Source organism: Saccostrea echinata, unplaced genomic scaffold (genome assembly GCF_033153115.1).
Source record: "Saccostrea echinata isolate AGI-Se365-2 ecotype Australia unplaced genomic scaffold, CSIRO_AGI_Sech_v1 ptg000015l, whole genome shotgun sequence".
In the NCBI taxonomy this organism is placed as follows: domain Eukaryota; kingdom Metazoa; phylum Mollusca; class Bivalvia; order Ostreida; family Ostreidae; genus Saccostrea; species Saccostrea echinata.
Window position 1 is genome coordinate 279,546 of NW_026889764.1, and position 12,261 is coordinate 291,806.

Genomic DNA, 12,261 nt, shown 5'->3' on the forward strand with positions numbered 1-12,261 from the left:
AGTACAAGTTAACATCCGATTACACATATTCTGTCTTGTCTTAATCATATTTACACAGATCTACTTTTATACACTATGAAAGTTGTTTAGAGAGAAAAAAAAAAATAACAAACATAAACAAAAAGGGGGGGGGGGTCAGCAAAAGAAAAAAAATTATTCTATATTACAAATGATACCAAATGATAAATAATTAAGCTAATTTTTTCTTCTGAATCAAATAGGTAATAGAAAGTATATATATCTGTATTAATTACAGTGCATCACAAATATTTTGTCAATGCCTTTCATATTCCTCATATCTACAACTTTTAAACAACAAAACTTTTTCAATAAAAATTCTATCTGTGATCCCCTTTAGTACAGCATCAACATTTATTTTTGGGACCTTCTTATATTTACTAGCAAAAATAAATTGTTTTACAATAAGTATTAAAAGATTCTGAAACTTATAAACATTCATATTTTCAAATTTACCAAATAGTATTGCTTGTCTATCAAAACTATAATGGATGTTAAACTTATTGAAAATCCATTCTTCAATGGTACACCAGATTTCTTTTACATAAAAACATTCTACAAATAAATGATCGATTGTTTCTATGTCACTTCTGCAGAAAGTTCATGCTGGAGAATCAATCAATTTAAGTCTAAATAGATAATAATTAGTTGGGATGATTCTATGTAATAGTTGAAATCGTAGCCATTGAAATTTAGATTCTTTTGATATTTTAAAAGGAAGTTCAAATATTTTATTCCAGTCTGCTTCACAAAGGGAAACACTGTTTTCTTTCCATTTTTGAGCGAGTTGACTGGCTCTTTCTTTTTACTTATAAATATATTGTACATATATTTACAACCTTTATCGTGTTTATAATACACATAAATGGAATTTGGAATATGTGGTCCAATTGACTTTATATTTTTAATTTCATTATTACATGTATTTATATTTTTCAGTCTATCTAACACTGCAGTCTTAAGACCATTATAATCAATAAAATTTGTTTTCACTTTCAAATTTATTAAGGAGTCAAAACTTATGAAACTACCATCATTGTTAAAGAGGTCAATAAGAAAAACAATGCCTTCATTAAAATAGTTTTTCCAAAAGAAAGATTTATTGTTAATTTTAATCTTTGGATTATTCCATATATGTTCAAAGAGCACATGTCTGTCGTTTTCTTGATTTATCCTAATTAGCCTTGGCCAGCTTGACAGAACTTCTTTCCAAAAAAAAACATTATTTCATCTTATTGAAAGATTCAGAATGTAATCAGAACCCCTTGTCCAAAGATTTTTTATGTCTAGTTTTATTTCAGCTTCAAATAGTTTTACCCAGTTTGCATCTGAGTGAATAAGTCTTCTGATCCAACTTGATTTCAGAGCAGAAATGAATTCTGTATAATCAATCATTTTAAGACCTCCATATTTATAGTCCTGGATTATAACATTTTTCTTTACCTTATGAATTTTGCTACTCCATAAAAAATAATACATTTCTGTCTCAAACATCTTCAAAACTTCTGACTTAGGGTTTGGTAAAGTAAGAATTAAATGGTTTAGTTTAGGTAATATTAAAGTTTTAATTACTGTTAACCTTCCAATTGGGGTAAGTTTCCTCAACCTCCACTTATTTAACAATATTTTGATTTCATTTAGTTTTATGGAATAATTTAAATCAGGCATTTCATCCAAGTTTACTGAAAATTTTACTCCTAGAAGATCAAAATTTGTATTATCACAATTCACCTCGAGTGATGGAATACTTCCCTTGAGAATTTTTTACTTCCGATCCATATCATTTTAGTTTTTAAGAAATTTATTTTTAAACCTGATATATTGGCAAAATAATCTAATTCTCGGAGAATACCATCCATGGATCTTGGTGAACCACCCGAGATAAGAGAGGTATCATCAGCATATTGCGAAAGTTTATACTCATCACCTTCAATTGTTATACCTTTAATATCTTGATTATATCGAATTAAGATTCCAAGAATTTCAGCACATAGCAAAAAGAGATATGGTGAGATTGGATCACCTTGTCTACAGCCTCTTTGGGGGAAAAGATAATCTGAAGTAAATCCATTTTGTATAACACATGATTTAATACCATTATAAAAGGTTCTAAACCAATTTATAAAAGAGGGTCCAAAGTTAAAGAAGTCAAGGGTTTGATATATAAAATTCCAAGAGATTGTATCAAATGCTTTTTCAAAATCAACTAACATCAACAGACCAGGTATTTGATTATATTCTGTATAATGCATTATATCATATATCAGTCTAATATTCTCTCCGATAAATCTACCTTTAATAAAACCAGTTTGGTCTCTGTTTATCAATTTATCCAATTTAGTTTTCATTCGTTTAGCGATGCATTCTGATGCTATTTTATAAACCACATTTAAAGGACTAATGGGTGGCCAATTTTTCAGAAATTGTTTTTCCTTTCCTGCTTTCGGAATACACGTAATGATTCCCAATTTATTTGAATCTGAGAATTGACGTAATTCATTTGAATTATTTATTGCTCTTGTAATAAAGGAGCCAATATCTTTCCAGAAAAAATTGAAAAATTCACACGTAAATCCATCAGGTCCTGGTTTTTTTTTTTTTTTTTTTTTTTTTTTTTCATTTTTCATTTGTTTTAAGAAATCAAAAACTTCAAGATTTGTTTCTGGTCCTTCCAGACTGTTTGATTCCTCTCTACTTAATTTAGGAATATCATATTGTTTAAGTCTTTCATAAAAATTTTCTGACTACATTTTCCCTTTTCTTGTATAAGTTTTCGTAAAAAGCTTTTGTTTCGTTTAAAATCTCAATTTGAGAAGAGACAATTGATCCATTGTCCTTTTCTATTTTAGGTATTTGCTAACTCACATAGTTTCTTGATTCTAAACTAACAAAATGTTTAGAGGGTTTTTCTCCTTCCTCAATCCATTTGACCTTTTTCCTTATGCATTGACCTTTAAATCTTATATTCTTTATTTCTTCTACTTCTCTTTGTTTTTCTTCCAGTTCATTAATTGACTGATCTGTTAAATTCTGTTCTAATTCTAATATTTCTCTTTCCAATTGTTGCTCTCTTTCAATAATTTTCTTTTTTTTTATATGTTGAAAATGAAATTGACTTCCCTCTTACTTCCATTAACAAGATATCAAGAAAGAGTTGATCACTAATGGTAAATTGAATAGCATCATTCTCAAGGCAACTGTTTTTTTTTTCCATATTGTATATTGGGCAGGAATATTGGATTTTAACCTCCTCAATCTTACATTTTATTTGTTCAACATATTCTTTTTCATGTAGCAGAGAATTATTGAATTTCCAGAAACCCTTTCCTTTTTCAAATTCATTTAATTTACAGTGTAGTAGAATTGGAGAATGATCAGAACAGTAACTACTTTCAAACTTTACACAAGGCATCATAGTTAGCATAGACTCAGATATCAGGAAAAAGTCAAGTCTAGCTTGTTTGAGTGGATTTTTTCGTCTCCAGGTAAACCTTTTTAAATTTGGATTATCTTCACGAAATACATCCTTAAGATTTAAAGCATCCCTAAGCTTCATTACTTCAAGTCTTGATTTTGGGTTGTTTAAATTTTTGTAATTCATTGAATCCAAATCCTTATCAAAAACTAAATTAAAATCACCCCCTATCACAATATTTTGGGAAGAGTAAATTTCCTCTATTTTATGAACTAAACTTAAGTAAAAATTAGGTGTGTCAGAGTTTGGACCATAAATATTTATTAGTAAAAAAGAGATATCCTCAATAAAAACATCCAAAATTAGAAAATTACCACCAGTATCCCTATATTCATTGATGATTTTTGAAGCACAGTTATTATTAAAAAGGATAGCAACTCACCTTGAATTGGATTTGAATGAACTAAAAAAAAAGCTTTATATCCCCACTGTGTTCTTATAAAGTTTTCATCTTTTCCCACAAAATGGGTATCTTGTAAAAAATAAACATTATAATTCTTAGGTTTTAACTTCTTAAGCACATCTCTTCTTTTATGAATGTTACCAAGGCCTTGACAGTTTACTGTAAGTATTTTTAGGTTGTTGTTCTTATTATGATCCATAAATATTTTAAATTTATGTATGAAAATATTCCTGACCCCATACAAGACAGAAACAAAAAGATAAATAAAAGATAACAAAAGTGTATATACAGAACTATGTGGATTGTCTGAGAAAACATGCCTTGTTATTTTTGAGAGTAGAAAGTTTATACCAAACACATATAATTGATATTACTAAAGAGTTAACACTGAACACCTTTAAAAAGAATGAAAGTGGGTTTACAGGTGTAGGAAATACAGTATGCAGAGTCTTTTCTATTTGTAGAAAAATATGTGAATTCACCCAGCAAGTTGTGAATTAAAAATTTGTTGATTTTTTTTTTATTCTCTTTCAAGGGAAACCAGTAGTGGTGTATTGTAATCACAACTTGTTTATCTTTTTTTAATAATAAGGTTATGTATCTATATGAAACAAACGAGACAATGCATACAGATCCCTCCGTGTAATGTGACATGTTGAGGGAAAAAAAAACAACTTACATACTGCGTACAGTTTGAGCCAATATATTATCGGGAAAAGCGAGGAGCAAGAACACGAAATAGTATGTTTAAAAAATTACCGGAATATTATAGGTTGGAAAAAAGAATTCCGGAATACTAGACAATCGGTAAACACATATTTTACCTTTTAAATATAGTTAATCTGTAAGATACATTTAGATAAAGGCAAGAACTCGATATTAAGCAGTTCTAAAATCATACATAACACTGGGTTTATTTTTCATGGTGTCAAACTGAAGTTGGTAAATTTTTTACCGCACTGAGGCCTGCTTCTTTAATATGGGAGAACCGACGGGGTCCAATGTTGTTTCCATGCCATCGAGACACAAACACCAGTACGTTGTTAATTTCATTTTCAGCTAGCAGTTTTAGTAATAGTCGTCCTGCCCCATGTTCCCCGTCATCATTTGAACCTTCATGGATTATCCCATCACTGCTTGTGAAACGGTAAGCATAAACGTTATGGCTCGCACTTGGTACGGTTTCGATACGCATGATTTCCACCAGTGATCGTTTGATCTGTTTATAGGAATTGACTTGGGTGGAATGTGCCATAAACCGGTTTCCATTGTCCTCAATTGACTTTCCTGGGTTAACGGTAATCTTGACTGCGTCGCTGGTAATCACCTCGTCTGCCGTGGGGAGAGATCCTACTTTCTCTCTGTAGATTGAATTACTCTGAGTGAAAAAAAAAAGTTTATCCCCCTTTATTTTCGTCTCAGTATTTCGCTCTGCATATTTTCTTTGAATATCATATAACTGTTTTCTTCTTTCCCGTATCTTCTCTGGTTGTTGTTGGGCAATTCTAATGTCCGACTTCTTTTCTTTTAAACTTTTATGTGCTTCATTACAAGATCCTTTTGAGCCTTATCAGCAAATTGCACACAAATCGGTCTAGGAAACTTTCGTTGAGCATCATATTCTCCCATTCGGAAGAGTTTCTGTATTTGTAATTCATCTACTACTGTCTCCTCCATTTCCATCTCCGATATGAATACATTTCTCAGACTTTTTGCTAAGTTTTCTGGCGACTTCCTCTCTGGGGTTTTTTCCTCTAGTCCACTAACAATAATGTTATTTTCCATTGATCTTGACTTGAGATCAACTATTTGGCTACTTTGCGAATTTACGCGGTATTCAAGACGAACTACATAATCTTTGAGTCTGTTCATTTCACGTTCCATTTTTTTCTGGTTATCCTGCAGTTCTGTCACAAGGTATATTGTGTCGTTGGCCTGCTCTTGAACAGTTTCTAGTCTTTCTTGTATACCATTTTTTGCTCTGATTTCTATTGTGATTTCATCTATGTGTCGTCCTTGTCCATCGAGCCGTAACATAAAATTCGCCAAAGTAGTCTGAAAACATTTTGATTAAGCTATGTAGTAGGAAGGAAAATTTTATTAAAGTTAATAAGGCTATGCTATATGAGGAAGATTTTATCAAACACTACCTTCACTGTAGATACTGATTGCTTAAGTTAAAGAATTATTTTTAATTGATCAGAAAAGCTACATGCATGAATGCGGGTAAAGTAACTAGAAAGAATAAAAATATAAATAAATTGAAAGTCTATCTAAACTTTACTAAAATGATATCTGTAATGGCACTGGGAAAGTCAGAGGGTGAAATGAAGCATGTGTGTACAGAGAAGCAAGTAAATTAACCCGAAGGAATAAAAAAATGCATTAAATGTCTATCTATAACATGATATGGATGTGCCACTGAGAAACAGGGAGTGAGATGATGTTTGAGATAATGTTAGTCATAAGAATAAACTTTATATAAAAAGAATCTACATTAAAAGTATTGAAACTACTTAAGATATGCTTATAGGGGAGGGTGGGTTCAAAACACTGTGTTCTTCTACAAAACCCTGGTTCCCTACACACCCCTAAAACTTTTACCTGTAATCCATGCATATTTTGGAATATGATTGGGAGTTTCTTGTAAATGTGCATAAGGTTTGGGAATTTACATGTTCAACCTGGGGGCGCTTGGAAGTAAAATAAAGTTTTCCAACAAAAACCTGATTCTTTGAATTCCCCTTAAATTTTTCACAGTAGCCAACTCATCTTTTTTTTTAATATATATGATTCACTTCGTTTTTTCTTCAACATTTGGTTTCCTGAACTCCTCTTACAATTCTTGGTGTAGCCAACTCATCTTTTTGAATATGAATGGCTTTGATCTGTAGATGTGCAGGCAGTGAGGTTTTGAAATTTAGATTTTCATTCGGCGGGAGGGGGGGGGGGGGGGTAGTGGACAAAACAGGTTTTTTTTTGTTTTTTTTTTTTTTAAAAACCTGGTACCTTGAACTCCTCTTACATTTTTCGAAGTAACCCATTTGGATATTTTTGTAGTTCCCAAACCCTCTTTTTGATTCTGATTGGTGGTATTTTTTAGATGTGCAATAAGGTTTCAGAATTTTGATTTTTTTTTCCCTATCGGCCAAATAAAGGTATTTTATTAAACCAAAAACTCCTCTTACTCCTCTTACATATTTCACAATAGCCTAATCACAATCATAGGATGAGTCTCTGCCATTCAGTTAACCAAATGGTGACTGAAAGTATACTGAAATGTGACTGAATGGCAGAGCTCTACCATTCAGTCATCTTTTCAGCCCTTTCAGTGACCATTCAGCTAAGTGAATGGTAGAGCATCATCCTGTGATTTCGGAATAAATCTAGGAGTGTCTTGTAGATGTGTGTTTGGGTTACGGAATTTCGATTTTCACCCTTGGGGCGACAGGAATCGATCGAAAACCGAGTTTAGGTGAATTATAAAATTATTGCGGCTTCTTCCCTTTTTGCTATATAATTATATGAAGTTGAGTACAGTTAGAGGCAAACAATTACTTGCTGGTATTATGGCTTTATGAAAGCATCTAATTTTTATTAATATTACTTTTTAATTGTCAATTACATTTCCTCGCCAATGACACCCCCACCCACCCCACACTTTAAAAAGTTGCCTTCATGCAATATCAGAGTTAGGTCAGAATCTCTCTCTCTCTCGCTCTCTCTCTCTCACTTAAAATGCTCAATCTAACAGCTGCTGGTTCTAAAGTTTTACAAATAAAAAATGTCATTATAAGAAACAATTGATTTTAATTGATTTCATGTATATTTTTGCATTTCATTGAACATATAAGAAAAATTGAACATTTTAAATAAATGAATGATGTCGAATTTCGATAGTTTTACCTATTTATTTGTCCTCCCTGTAATATAAATCAACTAAAGCGTGTTCACCACTTAATCAATATTACTATTTCTGAGTAGATTTTCAAAATCGAAAGTAGGGTTTTAATTGAAATTCACAGTGATTGCTGATCAAGTATATTTCAAATATAGTTACATGTAAAAGATATCATAAAGAAATATGGAGATAACGAACTGTACCGAAGCTTAAAGTCTATTAAAACAATACAAATCGGGAGCAGAGCAAACGCGGACCTCCAAAAACATCTAAGGTCGGATCGGGTGCCATGGAGATTGGACATCCCCAGCCGACCAGTCACAACCGCCGTCTGCTCCTTTTCATGATCAGGAAATAACGGAAAAATCCGTCGACAATTCAGTGTTAAGTAATGGCCTAACAATAAGTATTAAAAACATAAGTCAGCGTATGACTTAATGATAGATTGTAGTTGCTGACAAGGCTATTGCATCGACCATAGAACGTACGAAATGAAGACTTTAAACGAGACTGTTGTTATTCTTAATTCATCAAATTGTTTGTCAATAACTTACCTCGTTTTAGAAATTGTTTATAACGCTGCTCTTGCATATCGAAACAACTGAGAGATACGAATGATGCAATATTAAAGGTACAAGCAGTAACGCTCGTGCAAGCCTTTCAGCACTTAATGACAAAATTTATTTATTTCTAAGTTTAGATGATTTAGGTCTGTATATAGGGTAAGTCAGGGTAATTTCGACCACCGTTTAATTTCGACCACAGGAACACAACACCACACAAAGATCTACGGAAGTGTTGAGACAAGTTTAAATTATTCGGAATTATAGAAAACTATTCCTCAAATCGTGTGTCCTAGTATAATTATTCATCGCAAATATGGCTTGATCAGAGATATAAATAATATTTTTAACTATCATTTATGTCTCCAGTTTGACGTTCGAAGTCCCCGTCTTCAGTGCGCTTGATTTGATCAAGGAAATGCAAGAGGGACAACTCGTACAACCTCTTTTTAAGTTTAAACTTGTTCAACAGTCTACAGCACGAATTAAATTAAAATTGATTTATTTTTTCTTGGAATATCTTAAAGTTGCAGAATTTTACAAATTTATCTTGGATTTCTCTCAAAATGCACAAGAAACATCCATTTGATTTTGGTCGAAATTACCCCTACTGATTTTAAGGACGCGGGGTAAAATTCGACCACTTATTCTGAAATATGTGTAAGTTGTCTTTAACAGCTGTTTAATGCAATGCAGAGTTAGATCTTCAAAAAAAAAATTATACTGTATATGTACAATATTTTCTACACATAACCTTTTATGTTAAAAAAAAATGTCAGATTATTAAATTAACATATGCATGCTTAGCTATATATATTTTTCGGGCCGTTCACGAGGGTGCATCACTGATCGAGGTGCGAGAAAACACGGAGTCGGCACTGGCTTTGAATTAACACATGACGAGAGCAATCCAAAAGATTCTAAACCCGTCAAATTAACAACAGAGAGGGTGCAGGCAATATTAATTAAATATTTGTATTAAAAAAAAAATCAGGTTTTTGTAATTTTTTTATTATTACGAATGCGTAAACTTTGACGAATAAGACTGAGGCTATCGAAAACCAACGAACCAGTCGTATTAAGATCGTATCACACAGTCCAGGTAAAAAATCCAAATAGTACCCAAAATATCAGAACAACACACCAAAAGAGCCGCAACAATCTTGAAAAAAAAAAGAAAAGAAGAAAAAATCACTATGATGTTACACGAAATATTGGAATGAAATGATTTGTTTGAGTTTTTTTTTTTTTTTTATTTTCGGGGGGGGGGGGGGGGGGGCAGAGGACTTTGCTTCTGTAAATCTTTATTTAATTGACTTGATCGAATTTCTCAGTATCAATCTCTTTTAAGAATTAACAAAACACGTAAAATACGCCGTATATTAACAACGCATTCCAAATGAATGTGTATATGGTAAAAATTAGTGAAGAAAATTAAATATACGCAATTCTAATGCTATGCTCAAACCTTATACATTTATATACAATCTGTTGTGAAAAGACGACATTAAATAAAATCCCTTTTGGGTTGAACAATTTAAAAATCATAACAAAGAAATTATTTGTGAGATCTGAGAAAATTTTATCTATTTGCATAACTATATATCACAATTTTAAATTATAGAGTTGGCGAATTAAAAGCAGAATTTAGAGTAAAGAATAAGAATTAAGATGTCTATAAGACAGCATTGAAAAGCTTATGTTACTCAGCCCCTTTCTTTACTGTATGGATACTAGTACTTATCTATTTTAATCTGTTTACTGAGAGAGATAGAGACGGATACACGTATTTTCTAAATAAGGCAGTATAGTTTCTCGGACCATAAATTTTGAATAAAATGCGACAGGTAAAGTTTACTTGCATTGCAAGAGTTATCTTTCTTTTTGATGTTCGTTGTGGTCGAAATTACCCCGAGGCTGGTCGAAATTAACCCGTGCAACATGCTTACTAATTTTTTAGACCAGTTTGATATTTTTTATGCATTTCTAACTCATAAAGCAGAAAAATATGAGGAAAAATCATTCTTTTGTACTTTGAACTTATTTTAAACTAGTACATTTGAAAACAGTCGTGTTTTGTGGATTGAAAGCCACAAATCAGCAAAAGTGGTCGAAATTACCCCACTCTACCCTATTCAGGTACTTTCATAATATACAAATACTTACGCAGATATAGATAATACTTAACAAGAAGTGGGTGAATGACAATCCCAATCCCTTAATTCCTATAATACACCATATTAGATAAACTACCTATTTAAGTGCGTGTGGTATCTCAAAGATAGAAACAAAACAAATAAATATATAAATTAATTAATAAATTTAAAAAAAAGTTATTTCCATGCTACGCATTTTTATAATTAGAAGCTTTTTTAAATACCTTCAAATAAAGAAGTGGTAGTCACTGATGTTATTATGCACACTGTAAGAGATTATGGTGCACAAGCACATGCTTTAGCTACGTATTTCAAAGAAAATTTAATTACATTTAAATTACTAAATGAACTTTGTACCAAAGTAGGTCTTCAATTGTAGGGTCTCCGGAATAGCGGACATTCAAAATGGCAGACATAAAATCTCCCATCTCCCCAGCCTGGCGCAGTGGTTAGCGCGTTTTTTTCTAGAGTCGTGGAGTAAGGAGTGAATCCTAACGTTTGCAGGACACGAAGGGAAACTGGTCCTTCGGATGAGACCGTATAAGTCGATTTCCATTGTCGCAGTATGTGCAAAAGATCCCTCCATGCTCAATCGCCTTGAGTGCCGAGTATACGTCTATATTTGCAGCGCTCCATCGGCAATTTGTGTTGTCTCCATATGAGTGAAAAATTCTCGAGAAGGACGTTAAACAATAAATAAACATTAATTAGTTGGTTTATGAGTACTAGTAAACAAAAAAAAAAAAAAATAGAAATGGGGTCGAAATGGCTTAACTATGTGGGTAGCTGTGATGAACCTAAAGGAGTAAATCTGTCAAGATAAATATTCTGTGCAAATGCAGAACAGTTTGAGAAAATCTTGAATTCGTCTAAACGAAGACCTGATTTGTCTGAATAGATATCCAATTCACACGATTGAATATTTAACCCGTCCAAACGAATATCTCATTCGTCCAAACGAATTTCTAATTTGTCCAAACAAATATCTATTTCGCCTTAACGGAACGTGAAGATAGCGAACAGTGATATTTCTTACAACTCCGTTCAAGCACTTGTTTAAGATTAGGTCTTTGACCATTAAATCATTAAGCGTGCAAGAAAACCACAGCCTAGCGAATCTTTCAGGGACAGACGAGCAAACAATTATATGCCATAGCTGCCAATTTATAATAAGAAAAAAAATAGAGTTTAAAATCTTCTTTATTGATCTCCTAAATGCAAAAGTCAAGCAGATTGCATAAATGTTGAATTATCAGATCAATTTTGTCTCCATAGGAAAAAAGTCTTTAAAAAACGCATTGATTAATTATCGTTAGAGCAAGTAAAATTGCTTGTAAAATTTTTTTGTGCATTTTATTTAAAGTTTTGCTGCTGTGCATGTATTTTAAATGAGCGATCTATCAAATAAATAGTGATATAAAAATAATTTGGAATATTATACTTTCATGTAAATTAGTTGAATCTGATTGGTCGAGAAACATTTGCTAAAAAATACTATTACCCTCTGAATGATAAAACCACGCCCTCCTGTGTGACAGAACTTAGCAACAGTTAACATTGCTTGACGATGGGTAATATTCCAAAAAAATAGTGACTGCGCAGAATTTCTGCGCGTACGGTTCACAATACTTTTCGACAGGTATCATTTAAGCGTTTGAAACGAGTGTTGTCATAAAGCGTCTTCAACTAATTAAATCAACCTAGATTGGTAAACCAAACGAAAATCGTCTGAATCGAAAATCATA

At 32.2% G+C, this 12,261-nt stretch overlaps 1 protein-coding gene across 1 annotated transcript; it reads right to left on the reverse strand.

Annotated features, from left to right (window-relative positions):
• Positions 1–4,824: 4,824 nt before the first annotated feature.
• On the reverse strand, positions 4,825–6,515 carry LOC133187963 (uncharacterized). The gene is made up of 3 exons (XM_061323355.1): positions 6,501–6,515; positions 5,440–5,951; positions 4,825–5,365 (listed from the first exon to the last, which is right to left on the reverse strand). Exons 1-3 carry the CDS (start codon positions 6,513–6,515, stop codon positions 4,825–4,827), a joined length of 1,068 nt encoding a protein of 355 aa, XP_061179339.1.
• Between the last annotated feature and the right edge of the window lie 5,746 nt (positions 6,516–12,261).